Raw genomic sequence first — 21,372 nt, forward strand, 5'->3', positions numbered from 1 at the left:
CAATCAAACGTAGCCAGGTAGTCACATGACAGAACACAAAACCACCGGCCGGGTACAACTTTTCTTTCTGCTGGTGCTCTGTGGCGGGCCACGCTAACATCCACGCCTCCCTCCGTCCTCCTGGTATTCTTATGACAAAGTCCACACCGGTGTGAACTTTGTCATGTTTTATCATGTTTCTGATAATAAGGATTGTAATCCCTAAAAGGACACAGCTTTGGTGAGTCTTGCTGTTAAAGGATCATTCACAACCGAGGAAATGGCTGAGAGAGATCTTCTTGAAAGTTTCCTGACCTGCCACGTGTGTTCAGTGACTTTCAGTGATCCTGTGTCTCTGAGCTGCAGCACTGATGGGCTCCAAACATCTCTGGCATTACCAGGAGGACGGAACGGAGCTGGTTTCAAAAGCTTTGATGTAAAAATGAGTGACAGTGAGACAAAAAGAGAATGTTTTGAAACTACTATATTGAGCATGCTTGAGGATTTATTAGTGTTTCTTGTGGCTGGATTTGCCTTATTTTTGGTTATTTTGTAGAGATTTAATTGATTATTGTTTTAGTGGCAGAAATATTGTTTGGCAATATCTAAATTTGCACATTTATATTTTCTATTTAACGTTCATGCTCTGATTATTGAACCAGTAAATCAGACGTTACTCAGTACTTGAGTAGTTTTTCCACTAAATACTTTCTAGCTCTTAATCAAGTAACTATTTGGATGACTACTTTTTACTTTACTTGACTCATATTATTTGAAAGTAACAATACTCTTACTTGAGTGCAGCTTTTGGTTACTCTACTGCCCTCTGCAGGCCAGTGACAGACTGATGATACTGGCCTGATGGTGGAGGATTCATTAATGGACGTGTAGGTTTTGTTTTACATTTAGGTTTTTATTCACGTTTGTGTTGCGTACAATGAGATGTAAAGGTGACTATTATGTGTCTGTGTAATTTCAGAGGAAATGTTTTGCACAAGTGAAATACTTCTTTTATAGTATTTCCACTGTCTTGGAAGAGTACATTGTCATTTAATTAAATGATGATTTACATTGATACAAAACGTGTTGAACACAAATTCTGAATTGTAATGTTTTAGCCTCTGTGTTTCTGTGTTCAGACATTTGTTTACAATGTCAATACATATTCTCATTTATCTCATTTTTCACTTGCAAATAAAATATTTACAGAACAGTATTACAAGTTGCTGTGAAATCTGACAGTAAATCAAATAGTACCATCTGCTGGTGATAGAATGAAATGTCAGCTTGTTTACTTAAAATGTTGGAAAGTGAAACTGAAAGGTGATTCGACGCTATTCAGGTAGAAGGACGTGACTATTAACACGGATCATACGGACTGATCACACAGCTTTGGTGAGTCTTGCTTTTAAAGGATCATTCACACCAGAGGAAATGGCTGAGAGAGATCTTCTTGAAAGTTACCTGACCTGCCACGTGTGTTCAGAGACTTTCAGTGATCCTGTGTCTCTGAGCTGCAGCCACAGCTTCTGTTCAAGCTGCCTGCAACAATTCTGGGAACAAGCTAACAACAAAAACTGTCCCACTTGTAAAAGAAAATCCTCCAAAGAACTTCCACCGCCGAACTTCACCCTGAAGGGACTGGCTGACTCCTTTGCCAAGCGACAGAAAACTGGATCACCTGAGACAGAAAAGGGAGAGGAGAAGGTGGAGGTGGTGTGTAGTAAACACCCAGAAGAGGCTAGGCTGTTCTGTGAGGATGAAGATCGAGTTGTGTGTCCTGTCTGTGAGTTTTCTCTCCACCAGGGTCACAAGTTGATTCCTATAGAACAAACAGTCAGAGACCTGAAGGACCGGATGAGATCTGACTTGGAGTCTCTGAAGGACAAGAGGGACAAACACAAACAAGTGGAGGAAACATACGATGGAATGATTCAACACTCCAAGAAGCAGCTGTTGTCCACGGAGACACAGATCAGAGCAGAGTTCAACAAGCTGCACCAGTTCCTGAAAGAGGAAGAGGAGTCCAGACTGGCAGCTCTGAGGGAGGAAGAGGAGCAGAAGGGGAAGAGGATCAGCAGAGAGATGAAGGTGATCCAGGATCAGATCTCCTCTCTGTCAGACAGTATCTCTGCTGTTGAAGAAGACCTGCAGAAAGACAACGTGCCGTTCCTTAGCAGTTATAAATCCACTCAGACCAGAACCAGAGTCCAGACCTCACTGTCAGATCCACAGCCGGTCTCAGGAGCACTGATAGATGTGGCCAAACATCTGGGCAACCTGTCCTTCAGGGTCTGGGAGAAGATGAAGGATGTGGTCCACTTCAGTCCTGTCATTCTGGACCCAAACACTGCACACTCCAGTCTCTGTCTGTCTGATGATCTGACCGGGGTGAGACATGGAGACACAAACCTGCAGATTCCTGACAATCCAGAGAGGAGCTCTAAGTATGCCAACGTTCTGGGCTCTGAAGGCTTCAGCTCAGGGAAACACAGCTGGGAGGTGGAGGTGGGAGACCATCCAGACTGGTTGGTAGGTTTGGCTAAAGAGTCATATGACAGGAAGGTAGAGACAACTGCTACACCAAAATATGGAATCTGGTGTTTATTTTATCGCGGGGGAAAATACACTAATGGAGCTGTTAAGACTGTCAGAGTGGAGAAGAGTCTCCAGAGGATAACAGTCCAGCTGGACTATGATGGGGGGCAGGTGTCTTTCTACAACCCTGAAGACATGACTCACATCTACACTCACAGAGACACTTTTACTGAGAAACTCTTCCCCTGGTTCAGTATCAAACGAGCTGGTGATGCTAAAACAGCTGATATCAAAATATGTCAAAGTGAGGTTTCTGTGATGTTCAGGGAGGGAGGTGAGCTCTCAGCGACTCATTAGGATTTCAGAGTGGTGGTCGTCGTTTGTTCAGGTTTTTAAATAAAATCTTTCATTTGAAACCAAACATAATGACTTACTGTTCAGAATGGAACAAAAAGTGAATGTTGATGTAATAATCTCCCTGTTTCCTTTCTACCAAGTGTGACTGTTGATTGTCAGACATATTCTATATATTACTTTAGTTTCACGTATTTGAACAAAAGTGCAAGAAAATGTAACAAGTCCATCAAATACACTTAAAGGTTGAGTAGGTGATTCTATCCAGAAATACTTTCTGTTATATACCTTGAAATCCTCGTAACATACCGATAGCAATGAATACATTAAATGCTCTGACATGAAAACCATTTTAAAATTTTCATCTGTGGCCGTGGCAGGACTGTAAAAACCCCGTCCAATCAAAAACGTGCAGAGAAAATAATTGGACGGCCTGCCTGTCTGTCAATGCTTACTTCCTGTTTGCGGAACTCTGAGGTCTGAACAAAGGGGGGCGGGGCTTTTTCAGTTCACCGATGCGTTCAAAGTTTCTGTGTTTTTTCCAAATGACCTACTCCTTGTATAAATATGTAAATATACCATTCCTTTTTCTGAACATCTGGCTGTCCAGTAATTAACACAGTTCTGTGTTTTTCCTACACACCTCATGGTTGTAAACATAACTTTTGTCCCCGATTCAATTTTCCATTTTTTTTGGAGCAACCAACAGACAAACGTGAGGAAAGTGAAGAGACAGTGAGAGAGAGACAGAGAGGGAGCTGTGAGACGCAGACAGACAGTTTTATTTTGCTTTGTTAAAAACAACTTACGGCAGCTAAATAACGCTCAGCTTTGTTGTTCACCTGATGTGTTGTTCATGAAGGGGTGTGTATGAGAAGAGATATTACATGTGTTCCTCTGCTTTGTGATGATGTGTTTTGTTTGCTCTGATGAGGATATTAAACTTCTTGCATGATTCTTGCCTTGTTGTTATTGTGTCTATATGGGTGCATGTGCTTTGGGAAGTCGTACTGCACACCAGCAAATAGGGCTTCCCTGAAAGCCACTGTGTAATTCAAACCCAGTCTGCATAGTGTCATTATTTTTATTTAAACATTTTTGGATAAAACATCTTTACAGCCATTTGCCCACATAAATACATGATTAAATAGGAATTTCCCTCACATTCCCCCCTTTTGATTAATTTGTAAATCAAACAATTAAATTAACAATCAATAGGTACTGTCATAAAAGGATCACATTGGGGTTACAGAAATCTAAATCGTTACTAATATAAGTTGCTGGATTTATATTACGTGTTATACAATTTTATTTCTTTCGGTCAGGTGATACGATTGTTCAATGGTCGGGATCCTGTTTTCTTCCTCCTCAAGAGTGTTCCTTCTTATCCCAAGCCGTGGTGCAGAGCTGAACGTACTGCTCAACTATCTTTCCTGCTTCGTCGGTGTTGTTATGCACGTCAGAGCACAAATGCCAGTCCACAGAAGTGTACAGAGCACCATCAAGACGGGTGGAAAACTGGACCACCACTGTTCCCCACGGACCAAATTGGTCACACAGCCATTGTTGTCCGTCGGCATCACAGCAGTCGCTCCTGTGGTTCTTGCTGGGTCTTCTTCTTCTCATCCTCGTTGGGTTGTGGGTCAGCTCCCTCGCTCAGGATCTCCGCCTTGAGTGGTGGCTCCTTCCTGCAGTGGCTGGCGTGGACCCACGTGGCTCTCTCTGCTATCTTCACAGCCGTGTTGGTTATCAGGAGTACCAGAAATGGTCCTGCCCAGCGTGGTTCCCTCCAGCAACGTCAGCGAAGTCTTTTATCACCACCCAGTCTCCAGGCTGTAGGGGTCCTTGCAAGGGGGTGGTAGGGCTGCTCTGACTTGTGTGTGGACAGACTTGAGAGTTGGAGAGGTTAATGCAGTAGTCAAGCATAGCATAAGTTGGCTGGATTCCTTGTCTTCTCCTGACATGGGTCTGAGGCACACTAAGCATTTTGGGAAAAGAAAACTTTAGAACAAAATGTTTGTGAGTGGTTAGAGAAGTCCCGTGTACACTAGGCACTGTCAGCTGTTTCTACCATATCTAGCCAGGCACTGATACAAACATCTTAGCAAACCCAGGTTGCCCTTTGGAGGAGAGAGGAGGTGTTTTTTGGGAAGAAAGGTTAGGCATTTTCACATTTTACATTGTTATCTGAATGGGGTCGTGGTGAGCAGGTTTCCACAATTGCCACCATGCAGTCGTGTGGCTCACCATCCACTGCTGTAGACAAAAGGCTTGCTGTTAAGTACAATGCATCAGGTTATAGTGACGGAGTGAGAGCAAAACATTATGGTAATGCATCATCTGTGCTGAAGTGAGGTGGCTCATTCTCCACTCCAGGAGAATGGATGCAACTACCTGAGGAACAAAAAGATTTAGCGATGACATTCATTCTCTCTTTTTACAAACAGTCTGTGTCAAAAGGTTGCTCTGAGTTGGGTCAGCCCAAGGTCGGGGCGGCAGTCAGGGTTGGTACAAGCTAAACAAAGCTGGCATGTCCGACGTTGTCCAAGTCCGTGTGTTTGTCGGTCGATGTCCATGATCATGTGTCATGCTCTGCAGAGGCTGTGCCATCTCAGCATAATTTTAAAGATGGCTTGGATCCGATTATCGGTTAGTTTTTTTTTAAAACCTTATGGAAAATAATGTGGCCTAGGAAGGTTACTTCCTGTTTTACCCACTACAATTTTGAGAGGCTGACTTTGTGGCCTTGTGCTGCTAAAAACTTTAGCAGTGCCACTGTGTCAGCCTGGCATGCCTGTTCACTTTCTGAAAATCAAAGGTGACACCCTGAAAATGTCTATTTTCTCTGGTGTGTGTTTGTCTGTGTGTTTTGCTCACCCATGTCCAGTCCCTGTTCCGTCTCTCTGCTTAGTCACCAACCTCCTCTCCCATGTGTCCTTCTCCCTCTTGTTCCTGGATTTGTTACTATAACTCCTGTCCTCTGGTCAGAATTGCCATTCTTCTGAGTTTTTTTTGTTTTTGTTTTGCTTTGGGACAGTCTTTAATCCAGTGAACTCCCACGGTGGTGACAGGCGTGGTGAGCAGTGTTTTTGAAATGTCCATCCATGAGCCCTGCCCCGTCTGCCTGGTCTTCCTCTGCCCTGATGGTGTAGTTTCCGTTCATAGGCCTGCAGTTGAGCCATTTGCAGTCTATTTTCCAGCTTTGCCTTCTTCACGCAGCTTTCTCCTCAGTTCTTGCTCACATATTTGGCATAGCTGGAGCGTTCAGATCAGGCAAAGGTGCAGCAGGTCCGATGACTCGGGTCCGGCTGTCGCAGGTAATAGTTGTTGTGGTGCAGCTTCAGGAGGTGTGTAGGGAGGAGGAGGCCGTGCTTCGCCAGAGAAACAGTCCAGGTCCTGGTGTACTCTGCCTGTGGGAAAGTTAGCACACTGGGTTTTTAGTTCCCCACCCCCCGCTATGTTAATTATTTTGTATGTCCCTGTACAATACTGCTGTTTACAATCACTGAAAGCTTTTCAACCTCCATGAAATGTTTTTTTTTTTTCAGCACTAATTGCTGCCTTAATACATCTATCTATCTAATTTAGACTGGAACTACCACTCGATGAAAAACCATATTTCTCCCAAACCTCCAGATACTCACATGTTCCGTCTCCATGCTTGTCATACATGGTCTTTGCACACCCCTCATATAAAATTTTGGACCCCTTAGTTTACTTTGATTCTTACCCATGGTAAATCATTTCAACAAGTCTTACCAGAAAGAACCCAGAGATTCTGTGATACCACACACAATTTCTAATGTGGACCACAGCCGTAAAAATAGCTGCAGCTCGATCCGGATCCTAATGAACAAAAACAAAAAACAACAAACAAAGCAAAGAAACAAACAAAAAAATAATAATAATAAAAAATAAAAATAGAAACGTTTAACTGCGCTCAGTCAGTCGGGACCTTTCAATGACCTTTCAATTTTCCAGATATTCATTGAAAGGGTGATTGGCCCCTACGTCCAATCTGGTCAGCCCGTCTGGACTTGGTGCCGACCCCTGGTACCTCTATTGTCAGATCAGTACTCTTGAGATCGGGTGCTACTGCCTCGTTAGCTCTATTAACGCGTTCACGTCTGCCGTTAAGTAGATTCTGGATAAAATAGAATAAAAGTTTAACTGCGCTCAGTCAGTTGGGACCTTTCAATGAAATATCATTTTCCAGATATTCATTAAAAGGGTGACTAGCCCCTATGTCTAGTCCAGATCAGTCCTCCTGACATTGGTTGCCAACTCGTCGTTAGCTCCTATAACGCGTTCTCAGCTGCCGTTATGGACCCTGGATAAAGGCAAGGCAAGGCAACTTTATTTGTATAGCACATTTCATACACAAGGCAGACTCAAAGTGCTTCACATCATAAAACAAAGTGAGAAGAAAAAAAGAAAAAAAAATAGAAGAATTAAAAGAAAATAATAAAAATTTTAAAAATGCATTACAGAAAGAAAATAGAATAAAAACATATTTGCAATAACTAAAAACAGTGGAGACATTAAAGGATTTAGCAGAAAGCTATGGTGAACATAAAAGTTTTCAGTCTAGTTTTAAAAGTGGTCAGAGTTGGGGCAAGTCTTACATCTTCAGGAAGTTTATTCCAGCCATTTGTTGCATAGTGACTAAATGATGCTCTCCCGTGATTGTTGTTTACTCTGGGAATCACTAACAGATTGGTCTCAGAAGATCTTAGTGGTCTAGAAGTCTTATGTAGTGGGAGCATATCAGTGATATACTTCGGTCCTAGACCATGTAGTGATTTATATGTGAGCAGGAGGATTTTGAAATCAATCCTCTGACATACAGGGAGCCAATGCAAGGATTTAAGAATTGGTGTAATGTGCTCACATTTTTTGGTCTTTGTAAGAACTCTAGCAGCAGCGTTCTGAACAAGCTGTAGCTGCCTGACAGTTTTTTTCGGAAGACCTGCAAGGAGACCATTACAGTAGTCTAGCCTACTAGTAATAAAGGCATGTACAAGTTTTTCTAAGTCTTGAGCTGACATGAGCCCTCTAAGTCTTGCTACATTTTTTAGGTGATAGTAGGCTGATTTTGTTACTGATTTAACGTGACTGTCGAAATGTAAATCAGAATCCATAATAACCCCAAGATTTCTGGCTTTGTTTGAGGTTTTCAGGGACAGAGAGTGAAGGTGTTGAATTACTTTAAACCTTTCTTTTTTAGCACCAAAAACAATTATCTCAGTTTTGTCCTCATTTAGTTGTAGGAAGTTTTGGCACATCCAGTCTTTGACTTGCTCAATGCACTGGCACAGAAGATCTATGGGGCGATAGTCGTTTGGTGATAGTGCTACATAGATTTGGGTGTCATCGGCATAGCAATGGTGGTCAATGTTATTATTTTGCATGATTTGTCCTAGTGGGAGCATGTCGATGTTGAATAAAGTTGGCCCCAAGATTGAACCTTGGGGGACTCCACACGTTACATTGGTAGGTTATGATACAAAGTCGCCAATGGAAACAAAATAGTTCCTATCTTGTAGATATGACTTGAACCAGTTTAAGACCTGAGAGCCCCATCCAGTTTTCCAACCTGTCCAAGAGTATTGAGTGGTCGACAGTGTCAAATGCAGCACTGAGGTCTAATAGCATTAATATTGAAGTTTTGCCAGAGTCTGTGTTAAGACAGATGTCATTTACAACTTTAATAAGGGCCGTCTCGGTGCTATGAAAAGGTTGAAATCCTGACTGGAAGTTGTTGTGGCAGCCAGTTGAAGCCAGGAAGTGACTTAGTTGTTGGAGGACAACTTTCTCAATTATTTTACTTATGAAGGGTAGATTTGAAATTGGTCTGTAGTTGTTGATAATAGAGGCATCTAGGCTCCGCTTTTTTAGAAGAGGTTTAATGACTGCAGTTTTGAAGGCCTTTGGGAAATTGCCTGATTGAATGGAGTTATTAATTATTTGCAATACGTCTATTGATAGGCAGTCAAAAACATTCTTAAAAAAGTTGGTAGGTAAAGCATCAAGGCAGCAGGTGGATGATTTTAGATTTGTCACCGTTTCCACTAGAGTTTTAGAGTCTATGGCATTAAAGCTTGCCATCATTGCTGTGTTACTTTTGCCTGAACAGGGTGGTGATCCAACTTTTTTGTTTGAGATATTGATGGCGCGTCTGATGCCTTCAATTTTATTAGTATGAAAGAATGCAAACTCATTGCATTTCTGCGTGGAATGGAGTTTAGCTGGTATTTGTGTTGGGGGGTTGGTCAGTCTGTCAACAGTTGCGAATAGGGTTTTCGCCTTATTAGTGTTGTTGTTTATGATATTGGAGAAGAATGTTTCTCTCGCACTTTTTAAGACTAAATTGTAGGCCCGGAGGCTCTCTTTATAGATGTCATGGTGAATATGAAGTTTAGTACTCCGCCAGATTCGTTCAGCCTTCCTGCACTCTCTTCTCTGGGCTGTCACAACAGCAGCTTTTCTCCAGGGTGCCTTTTGCTTACCAGAAATTGTTTTAACCGTAGCAGGTGCAATGACATCTATGACATTCAGAATTTTGGAATTAAAGATGTTTACAAGATCATCAGCATGACATGGGTTTAGAGGTGGTAACGAGGAAATGGCATTTTTAAAGAGTACATTGGCATGTTCATTGATGTACCGCTTTTTGACCTTATTTGATTCTGTTTGTGTGTCAGGAATGAAAGAAATATTAAAGAAAACACAGAAGTGATCAGACAATGAAGGATCAGTCACAAAAACATCAGAAACATGGAGACCTTTTGTGATAATCAGGTCCAGGGTGTGTCCCTTACAATGAGTAGCCTCTTTCACATGTTGAGAAAGGTCAAATGTGTCTAGAATATTAAAAAGTTCTTTTGCACCCTTGTCATTCAAATCATCAATATGAAAATTAAAGTCACCAGTTATAACTAGGCAGTCAAAATCAGTGGAGATGCTAGACAATAATTCAGTAAAATCATCGAAAACATTTGACGAATATTTAGGTGGCCTGTAAATAATTAACAGGAGAACTCTGGGAGAGCATTTCAACACAGCACAAAGATATTCGAATGATGGAAAAACACCAAGTGACATCTGTTTCCCCTGAAATGTATTTTTAAATATAGCAGCAACCCCTCCACCTCTTTTCCCAGATCTACAAACATCAATAAAATTATAGTTTTTATATAGGTGCTGTCTCGATCAGAATGCTTGCACTGTTATTTTGTTCTAGCCATGTTTCAGTTAAAAACATAAAATCAAGTTTAGAAGTGGTAATAAAATCATTGACTAAAAATGATTTGTTATTAAGAGACCTTACATTTAGCAGACCCATCCTGATGGTGTTATTGACAGGCTTTGAGGTTGACTTTGATTTTGAGAGAACAGGAATGAGCTTGTTTAAAATAAATAGAATAAAAAGTTTAACTGCGCTCAGTCAGTTAGGACCTTTTAATGAAATATCATTTTCCGGATATTCATTAAAAGGGTGACTAGCCCCTACGTCTAGTCCAGATCAGTCCTCCTGACATTGGGTGCCAACTCCTTGTTAGCTCTATTAACGCGTTCTCAGCTGCCGTCAATGGACTTTGGACTAAGCTCAGTAGTCCAGATGCCAACCCTCGGTTAGCTTAACTCGATTAACGCGCCTGCAGACGCCGATAATAGACCCTTTCGGCCCTTAAACGCGAGTTATTTCCTTACTCGATCAGCGTGTCCCAGACATCGGTGATAGACCCGTCGGCCCGTACGCGAGTAATACCCATTAGGCCTCTACTATTGAATATTATCAGATATTATGTCCTCACCTTTTAAGTTCTTTTCACTTTGGATTGCTGTGTCAAGGATTCCGTGAAGCACAACCGATTCAGGCGCCCTCCTTTCTAACTGTGTCTCAGGAAATCCTCGAAGCCAGCAATCCCGGATGAGCCCCCATCTGTCGATGCAACTGAAATTCCAGTTTAGTCTAGTGCAGGTGAGAGTTTGGCAATGAAATACCAGTAGACATAATATCCGAATCTGAAGATCTTTTAATGCTGCAGCATGAGCCATTCCCAGTGTGATGCAGGAATGACTGAAGAGTCACTGTTTCTGTTGGCACTTATAATGCAGTTGAATTTACATACAGGTCTGACATCCTGCAGGCCCCCTTCTCCATGTGTCCCCAGATGTTGTCTTTAATCAAAGGGTCATTGTCTTATCCTGCATCAAAGGGCTTGTTTGGTGACGCCCCTGGTGACAAATGGTCCTGCAATACGCATTTAGGACAAACAGCCATTTGCCCACATAAATACATGATTAAATAGGAATTTCTCTCACAGTTCTAAGAGGAGACTGAAAGTAAAATAGAGCAGTAAAGTAGTAAATGAAACACTTTTATTTCTTCCCACAATAACTCACACCAACAGCTAAACCGTTTAAATTCATTGTATTGGTTTCTGTTTCAATGTTTAACGGTTTGTTTCACTTTTTTCCGGTATTCACCTTTAAGTTAAACAATAGCTTTAAATGGATTTTTTTTTCACTTCAATACACTTTTTTATATTTGTAATGAGGACCTGTAACCTGGTACACAATTGGGCATGACAAAATTTAAACATACATCTGGCCCAATTTGAAGTTAAATGATCAATACCAAAACAAATATGGCAAATAATTTTTAGATAAATCGTTGGGACCCAACCAATATAAAAAACAAAAAATTGAGATCTCAATTAACAAAAAATGTACTCTTGTGTCAACAGGTTGAGTATGAGTCAGTCTTTGGTTACTCAACCCAAGTTTGTGAATGTTTCAGTTTATTTTGAGTGCACTCAAGTTTCCTACCACCCTTTATGAGAAAGACTGTCCATCCTGGTTACAGACGATGTGAGGTGAGTAGAGGGGAGGACTGAAGATGATGGGGACCATGACTGGAGATCCAGTGAGCAGTGATGGAGGGGAATGATGAGGGGGAACCAGAAAGCAGCAGAAGGAAGGCAGTTTGAGCACTCGATCCGGTTCGTAGAACAGCTCAACAAAAAAACCAGCCTGCACAAAACGTGCAGGGAAAATTAATAATTGTCCTTATCAAAAGTCCAATGTGTGTTGTCTCTTTCTTTCTTTTTTTTATCTCTCAGAGTTACACACACTATCACACAATCCCTCATACTTCACATATTACAATGAACACATTTTACACAATGTCAGAAGCTTAAAGTTGTCAAGTGTGATCACTTGAAAGAAAAGACGGTTGTGCCAGTAAGCACTCAACTTACTCCCTTTTGTAATGTTTTACTCCTTGTCAGCATGTTTGATAAGACTGGTAGGTGGACATGACATTGATATAGTAACACAATAAATCAATACATACAGTTTTTGCCACACATTCATCAGAAATAGATCCAGCCTTTTAAAATCATATCCTTCTAATCCATTGATCTACAACTGTTGGCTGCAAAGACCTGACCTTATCTTTGAATTGTCGATGTTGAATTCTAAAGTTTGCCAGCAGTGTTTCCCTTAATCTTCATCTCTAACAGGAATCTTTATTGTATTGTTTGCAGAGCTTCTGACAGTAAATCAAATACTACCATCTGCTGGTGATAGAATGAAATGTCAGCTTGTTTACTTAAAATGTTGGAATGTGAAACTGACAGGTGATTCAAGGCCATTCCAGGTAGAAGGACGTGGACTATTAACACGGATCATACGGTCTGATCACACAGTTTTGGTGAGTCTTGCTGTTAAAGGATCATTCACACCAGAGGAAATGGCTGAGAGAGATCTTCTTGAAAGTTACCTGACCTGCCACGTGTGTTCAGAGACTTTCAGTGATCCTGTGTCTCTGAGCTGCAACCATAGCTTCTGTTCAAGCTGCCTGCAACAATTCTGGGAACAAGCTAACAACAAAAACTGTCCCATTTGTAAAAGAAAATCCTCCAAAGAACTTCCTCTGGTGAACTTCACCCTGAAGGGACTGGCTGACTCCTTTGCCGAGAGACAGAAAACTGGATCACCTGAGACAGAAAAGGGAGAGGAGAAGGTGGAGGTGGTGTGTAGTAAACACCCAGAAGAGGCTAGGCTGTTCTGTGAGGATGAAGACCGAGTTGTGTGTCCTGTCTGTGAGTTTTCTCTCCACCAGGGTCACAAGTTGATTCCTATAGAACAAGCAGTCAGAGACCTGAAGGACCAGATGAGATCTGACTTGGAGTCTCTGAAGGACAAGAGGGACAAACACAAACAAGTGGAGAAAACATACGATGGAATGATTCAACACTCCAAGAAGCAGCTGTTGTCCACGGAGACACAGATCACAGCAGAGTTCAACAAGCTGTACCAGTTCCTGAAAGAGGAAGAGGAGTCCAGACTGGCAGCTCTGATGGAGGAAGAGGAGCAGAAGGGGAAGAGGATCAGCAGAGAGATGAAGATGATCCAGGATCAGATCTCCTCTCTGTCAGACAGTATCTCTGCCGTTGAAGAAGAACTGCAGAAAGACAACGTGCCGTTCCTCAGCAGTTATAAATCCACTCAGACCAGAACCAGAGTCCAGACCTCACTGTCAGATCCACAGCCGGTCTCGGGAGTGCTGATAGATGTGGCCAAACATCTGGGCAACCTGTCCTTCAGGGTCTGGAAGAAGATGAAGGATGAGGTCCACTTCAGTCCTGTCATTCTGGACCCAAACACTGCACACTCCAGACTCTGTCTGTCTGATGATCTGACCCAGGTGAGACAGGGAGACACAAACCTGCAGATTCCTGACAATCCAGAGAGAAGCTCTAAGTATTCCAACGTTCTGGGCTCTGAGGGCTTCAGCTCAGGGAAACACAGCTGGGAGGTGGAGGTGGGAGACCATCCAGACTGGTTGGTAGGTTTGGCTAAAGAGTCATATGACAGGAAAGTAGAGACAACTGCTACACCAAAATATGGAATCTGGTGTTTATTATATCGCGGGGGAAAATACACTAATGGAGCTGATAAGACTGTCAGAGTGGAGAAGAGTCTCCAGAGGATCAGAGTCCAGCTGGACTATGATGGGGGGCAGGTGTCTTTCTACAACCCTGAAGACATGACTCACATCTACACTCACAGAGACACTTTTACTGAGAAACTCTTCCCCTGGTTCGCTATTGGACGAGCTGGTGATGCTAAAACAGCTGATATCAAAATATGTCAAAGTGAGGTTTCTGTGATGTTCAGGGAGGGAGGTGAGCTCTCAGCGACTCATTAGGATTTCAGAGTGGTGGTCGTCGTTTGTTCAGGTTTTTAAAGAAAATCTTTCATTTGAACCCAAACATAATGATTTACTGTTCAGAATGGAACAAAAAGTGAATGTTGATGTAATAATCTCCCTGTTTCCTTTCTACCAAGTGTGACTGTTGATTGTCAGACATATTCTATATATTACTTTAGTTTCACGTATTTGAACAAAAGTGCAAGAAAATGTAACATGTCCATCAAATACACTTAAAGGTTGAGTAGGTGATTCTATCCAGAAATACTTTCTGTTATATACCTTGAAATCCTTGTAACATACCGATAGCAATGAATACATTAAATGCTCTGACATAAAAACATTTTAAAATTTTCATCTGTGGCCGTTGCAGGACTGTAAAAACCCCGTCCAATCAAAAACGTGCAGAGAAAATTTAAAAAAGGGGGCGGGGCTTTTTCAGTTCACCGATGCGTTCATAGTCAAAGTTTGTGTGGTTTTTCCAAATGACCTACTCCTTGTATAAATATGTAAATATACCATTCCTTTTTCTGAACATCTGTCTGTCCAGTAATTAACACAGTTCTGTGTTTTTCCTACACACCTCATGGTTGAAAACATAACTTTTGTCCCTAATTCAATCTTACATTTTTTTGGAGCAACCAACAGACAAACGTGAGGAAAGTGAAGAGACAGTGAGAGAGAGACAGAGAGGGAGCTGCGAGCCGCAGACAGACAGTTTTATTTTGCTTTGTTAAAAACAACTTACGGCAGCTAAATAACGCTCAGCTTTGTTGTTCACCTGATGTGTTGTTCATGAAGGGGTGTGTATGAGAAGAGATATTACATGTGTTCCTCTGCTTTGTGATGATGTGTTTTGTTTGCTCTGATGAGGATATTAAACTTCTTGCATGATTCTTGCCTTGTTGTTATTGTGTCTATATGGGTGCATGTGCTTTGGGAAGTCGTAGTGAACACCAGCAAATAGGGCTTCCCTGAAAGCCACTGTGTAATTCAAACCCAGGCTAAATAGTGTCATTGTTTTTATTTTAATATTTTTGGATAAAACATCTTTAGTCGACAGTGTGCTGCTCCACACGGTTATAGATATAGAACAGAAAACAACATGATTTGGTTCAAAGATGGCCACAGGGACCATTTCAGAAAATGAATGGATATGACACATTTGGAGCCTCTGTAAAAATGTCAGAAAACATCAGGTCCAAAGTCTTAATTAATAAAACACAAACTGTACACATAACTATAAAGACGTTAAAGTGATGGACACTTTAAAAACCTGGAGTTTACAGTTAACACATTTTACACAATGTCAGAAGCTTAAAGTTGTCAAGTGTGATCACTTGAAAGAAAAGACGGTTGTGCCAGTAAGCACTCAACTTACTCCCTTTTGTAATGTTTTACTCCTTTTCAGCATGTTTGATAGACTGGTAGGTGGACATGACATTGATATAGTAACACAATAAATCAATGCATACAGTTTTTGCCACACATTCATCAGAAATAGATCCAGCCTTTTAAAATCATATCCGTCTAATCCATTGATCTACAACAGTTGGCTGCAAAGACCTGACCTTATCTTTGAATTGTCGATGTTGAATTCTAAAGTTTGCCAGCAGTGTTCCCCTTAATCTTCATCTCTAACAAGAATCTTTATTGTATTGTTTGCAGAGCTTCTGTTTGTTCTCCTGTGTTTATGTTTCCTGTCTGTCAAATGTAGTCAAACGTAGTGTTGGGGATGTAGCAGTAGCAGATTTGGTTATCAACAGCTAATTATTAATGTCAATATGATTATTGATATTAATAATTATATTTAATATATTATTATGATGTGAGGGAAATTCCTATTTAATCATGTATTTCTGTGGGCAAATGGCTGTCTGTCCTCAATGCATATTGCAGGACCATTTGTCACCAGGGGCGTCGCCAGACAAGCCCATTGATGCAGGATAAGACAATGACCCTTTGATTGCTGTAGGATGTCAGACCTATATGTAAATTCAACTGCATTATAAGTGCCAACAGAAACAGTGACTCTTCAGTGATTCCTGTGTCACACTGGGAATGGCTCATGCTGCAGCATTAAAAGATCTTCAGATTCTGATATTATGTCTTCTGGTATTTCATTGCCAAACTCTCACCTGCACTAGACTAAACTGGTATTTCAGTTGCAACGACGATGATATAATCATGAATCTACGGGGCACCACCCTGGGATCAGGGAAAAGATAACCTAAAACTGTATTCAGTCTCAATATAAAGGTTTTATACTCACATGCTAATCATCGTGATCATTGGCATAGAAGTATAAAAAAAATCAAACAATTAAAAAGGCGTGAAATTCAAGCACTAGCCTTCACAACCTGCTGTTATCCAGTGACATATACACAACAAGCACAAGAGACTGGTAGTTATAATATAATAAGATTTATTAAAATCAGTAATAATGATCACAATCAATAACACTGCAATTAACAAAGCCTTACTACCTAACTACCTAACACACAAAGCTAAGATAAACAAAGGAAGAGACACACGTGGAGTGTGTGTGTGTGCGTGCGTGTGTGTGTGTGTGGAGACTCGGCGGTCTGTGATCAAAACTTAAAACACGTATTTACACATTTCCAAAATAAACACACCATTCGTAATATCACCATGAGCTTATCAGCTTATCCTGACTGTTTTTTTAACACAATAAATCCACAGTCTGAAGTTATAAACCTTTTTCAAGTTATCAACCAGAATGCTAATTCACCGTGCTAGTTGAATGTGCTAATTCGCCGTGTTTGCTAACAGCTAACTCACCGGGACATTCAATAGCCACGTCGTTCGGACGGGTCAGGAACCTCCGCGACGTCGGACGACTTCTCTTTCCACGGACAAAAAACTCTTCTAACGTAGCCTTTCTACTTCCTACTTTAAAGACAAGTAGTGAACTATTGTTTTGTGCTAATAACAGCTCTCTGCTGATGCTGCTAAGCTCACTCTCCACACACGTGTCTGTCGTTTTTTCGGACTGGAAACACTCGTCAGTGCACCACTTCCTATCACTCAGTTACACCACTAGGTGGCAGCGGCGAGTCACCAAACCTGAAAACTTAGATAATCTGAACTAGAATGGCTGTTCAGACTGCCGGGCTACACAAGCATATCCTACACTATCAAACTTATGTCTCTGCCCAGACAGATAGCCTCTTACTTTGTCGATGTGTGTAAGTCCGTCTTGTGCGGCGGCGGTGCTTCTTGACGTGCCGGTGGCGGTGGGCTGTGGTTTGCGAGTCCTCGGCGGCAGCAGGGGACGCGAGGAGTCGGTTGAGTCCAGACGAGAGCGGGGCGTAGCAGTTGTCTCTCGATGGTCGACTCGAATGAAGAAAACAGTTTGTGTTCCTTCCTTCCGTGGGCAACAATAGAATCGCACAGCTTGGCGATTTAGTCAGCTGACTTCAGACAGGAGCGGGGTGCAGAGGTTATCCTTCCGACTGGTCACTGAAACAAAGGAACCTTTCGTGTTCCTCTTCTTCAGGCAAACAAAGAATCGCGCGGGTGCGGCGATCTCTCAGGATCCAAAAACGAGTAAAAGAAAAGGGGCGAGTCGCGGAAAACGGGGGGAAAACAGTCTGTCGCTCGTCTAGTGAGTTTGGGAAAAGACTTGGGCCTAAGACAAAGGAAACACTGCAGACGTTAAAAGTTCATCTCCTGTTGCAGCGGTGTGCTGCGGTAGAGGAGCTCACCCCCTGTTGCAACGTCGTGTTGCGATGGAAGAGAGAGTTCTTAAGGCGGCGCAATTTCTGCTCCCGGGGATCCCCTGGGGTACCTGTGGTTGTCAGCCAATAGGGCACCAGTTGTGTGACGTTGCACTTCGCACCTTGGTGAGAAGTGTGTAATAAGGATTGTAATCCCTAAAAGGACACAGCTTTGGTGAGTCTTGCTGTTAAAGGATCATTCACACCAGAGGAAATGGCTGAGAGAGATCTTCTTGAAAGTTTCCTGACCTGCCACGTGTGTTCAGAGACTTTCAGTGATCCTGTGTCTCTGAGCTGCAGCACTGATGGGCTCCAAACATCTCTGTCATTACCAGGAGGACGGAACGGAGCTGGTTTCAAAAGCTTTGTTATAAAAACGAGTGACAGTGAGACAGAAGAGAATGTTTTGAAACTATATTGAGCATGCTTGAGGATTTATTAGTGTTTCTTGTGGCTGAATTTGCCTTATTTTTGTTATTTTGTAGAGATTGAATTGATTATTGTTTTAGTGGCAGAAATATTGTTTGGCAACATCTAAATTTGCACATTTATATTTTCTATTTAACGTTCATGCTCTGATTATTGAACCAGTAAATCAGACGTTACTCAGTACTTGAGTAGTTTTTCCACTAAATACTTTCTTGCTCTTACTCAAGTAACTATTTGGATGACTACTTTTTACTTCTACTTGACTCATATTATTTGAAAGTAACAATACTCTTACTTGAGTGCAGCCTTTGGTTACTCTACTGCCCTCTGCAGGCCAGTGAGAGACTGATGATACTGGCCTGATGGTGGAGGATTCATTAATGGTTGTGTACATTGTGTTTTACATTTAGGTTTTTATTCACGTTTGTGTTGCGTACAATGAGATGTAAAGGTGACTATTATGTGTCTTTGTAATTTCAGAGGAAATGTTTTGCACAAGTGAAATACTTCTTTTATAGTATTTTCACTGTCTTGGAAGAGTACATTGTCATTTAATTAAATGATGATTTACATTGATACAAAACGTGTTGAACACAAATTCTGAATTGTAATGTTTTAGCCTCTGTGTTTCTGTGTTCAGCCATTTGTTTACAATGTTAATATTCTCATTTATCTTCTTTTTCACTTACAAATAAACTGTTTACATAGAATGTTGCTGTGAAATCTGACAGTAAATCAAATACTACCATCTGCTGGTGATGGAATGAAATGTCAGCTTGTTTACTTAAAATGTTGGAAAGTGAAACTGACAGGTGATTCGACGCCATTCCAGGTAGAAGGGCGTCGACTATTAACACGGATCATACGGACTGATCACACAGCTTTGGTGAGTCTTGCTGTTAAAGGATCATTCACACCAGAGGAAATGGCTGAGAGAGATCTTCTTGAAAGTTTCCTGACCTGCCACGTGTGTTCAGAGACTTTCAGTGATCCTGTGTCTCTGAGCTGCAGCCACAGCTTCTGTTCAAGCTGCCTGCAACGATTCTAGGAACAAGCTAACAACAAAAACTGTCCCATTTGTAAAAGAAAATCCTCCAAAGAACTTCCTCTGCCGAACTTCAACCTGAAGGGACTGGCTGACTCCTTTGCCAAGAGACAGAAAACTGGATCCCCTGAGACAGAAAAGGGAGAGGAGAAGGTGGAGGTGGTGTGTAGTAAACACCCAGAAGAGGCTAGGCTGTTCTGTGAGGATGAAGATCGAGTTGTGTGTCCTGTCTGTGAGTTTTCTCTCCACCAGGGTCACAAGTTGATTCCTATAGAACAAGCAGTCAGAGACCTGAAGGACCGGATGAGATCTGACTTGGAGTCTCTGAAGGACAAGAGGGTCAAACACAAACAAGTGGAGGAAACATACGATGGAATGATTCAACACTCCAAGAAGCAGCTGTTGTCCACGGAGACACAGATCAGAGCAGAGTTCAACAAGCTGCACCAGTTCCTGAAAGAGGAAGAGGAGTCCAGACTGGCAGCTCTGAGGGAGGAAGAGGAGCAGAAGGGGAAGAGGATCAGCAGAGAGATGAAGGTGATCCAGGATCAGATCTCCTCTCTGTCAGACAGTATCTCTGCCGTTGAAGAAGACCTGCAGAAAGACAACGTGCCGTTACTCAGCTGTTATAAATCCAGTCAGACCAGAACCAGAGTCCAGACCTCACTGTCAGATCCACAGCCGGTCTCGGGAGCACTGATAGATGTGGCCAAACATCTGGGCAACCTGTCCTTCAGGGTCTGGGAGAAGATGAAGAATGTGGTCCACTTCAGTCCTGTCATTCTGGACCCAAACACTGCACACTCCAGACTCTGGCTGTCTGATGATCTGACCCAGGTGAGACGGGGAGACAAAAAACTGCAGCTTCCTGACAATCCAGAGAGAAACTCTAAGTATGTCGAGGTTGTGGGCTCTGAGGGCTTCAGCTCAGGGAAACACAGCTGGGAGGTGGAGGTGGGAGACCATCCATACTGGTCTGTAGGTTTGGCTAAAGAGTCATATGACAGGAAAGTAGAGATAACTGCTACACCAAAATATGGAATCTGGTGTTTATTGCATCGTGGGGGAAAATACACTGATGGAGGTAATAAGACTGTCAGAGTGAAGAAGAGTCTCCAGAGGATCAGAGTCCAGCTGGACTATGATGGGGGACAGGTGTCTTTCTACAACCCTGAAGACATGACTCACATCTACACTTACAGAGACACTTTTACTGAGAAACTCTTCCCCTGGTTCTGTATTGGAGAAGCTGGTGATGCTAAAACAGCTGATATCAAAATGTGTCAAAGTGAGGTTTCTGTGATGTTCAGGGAGGGAGGTGAGCTCTCAGCGACTCATTAGGATTTCAGAGCGGTGGTCGTCGTTTGTTCATGTTTTTAAAGAAAATCTTTAATATGAAAACCAAACATAATGATTTACTGTTCAGAATGGAACAAAAAGTGAATGTTGATGTAATAATCTCCCTGTTTCCTCTCTACCAAGTGTGACTGTTGATTGTCAGACATATTCTATATATTACTTTAGTTTCACGTATTTGAACAAAAGTGCAAGAAAATGTAACATGTCCATCAAATACACTTAAAGGTTGAGTAGGTGATTCTATCCAGAAATACTTTCTGTTATATACCTTGAAATCCTTGTAACATACCGATAGCAATGAATACATTAAATACTCTGACATAAAAAACATTTTAATATTTTCATCTGTGGCCGTGGCAGGACTGTAAAAACCCCGTCCAATCAAAAACGTGCAGAGAAAATGAATGGACGGCCTGCCTGTCTGTCAATGCTTACTTCCTGTTTGCAGCACTCTGAGGTCTGAACAAAGGGGGGCGGGGCTTTTTCAGTTCACCGATGCGTTCATTGTCAAGGTTTCTGTGGTTTTTCCAAATTACCTACTCCTTGTATGAATATGTAAATATACCATTCCTTTTTCTGAACATCTGTCTGTCCAGTAATTAACACAGTTCTGTGTTTTTCCTACACACCTCATGGTTGTAAACATAACTTTTGTCCCTAATTCAATTTCCCATTTTTTTTGGAGCAACCAACAGACAAACGTG

At 41.9% G+C, this 21,372-nt stretch overlaps 2 protein-coding genes and 1 pseudogene across 3 annotated transcripts; all 3 read left to right on the forward strand.

Moving 5' to 3' along the window:
* The first annotated feature begins 1,389 nt into the window (after positions 1–1,389).
* On the forward strand, positions 1,390–3,642 carry LOC311010243 (zinc-binding protein A33-like). The gene has a single exon (XM_084040785.1). It carries the CDS (start codon positions 1,414–1,416, stop codon positions 2,872–2,874), a length of 1,461 nt encoding a protein of 486 aa, XP_083896911.1. The 5' UTR covers positions 1,390–1,413; the 3' UTR covers positions 2,875–3,642.
* An 8,989-nt stretch (positions 3,643–12,631) lies between these two features.
* On the forward strand, positions 12,632–14,092 carry LOC311010259 (nuclear factor 7, brain-like; the record flags this gene model as incomplete). The annotated part of the gene is made up of 1 exon (XM_084040795.1): positions 12,632–14,092. One exon carries the CDS (start codon positions 12,632–12,634, stop codon positions 14,090–14,092), a length of 1,461 nt encoding a protein of 486 aa, XP_083896921.1.
* A 5,097-nt stretch (positions 14,093–19,189) lies between these two features.
* Positions 19,190–20,650, forward strand: LOC311010261 (nuclear factor 7, brain-like; annotated as a pseudogene). The gene has a single exon. The product of its transcript is annotated as a nuclear factor 7, brain-like (transcript).
* Positions 20,651–21,372: the final 722 nt, after the last annotated feature.

Source organism: Eutrigla gurnardus (genome assembly GCF_963514095.1).
Source record: "Eutrigla gurnardus genome assembly, contig: SCAFFOLD_54, whole genome shotgun sequence".
NCBI lineage: Eukaryota > Metazoa > Chordata > Actinopteri > Perciformes > Triglidae > Eutrigla > Eutrigla gurnardus.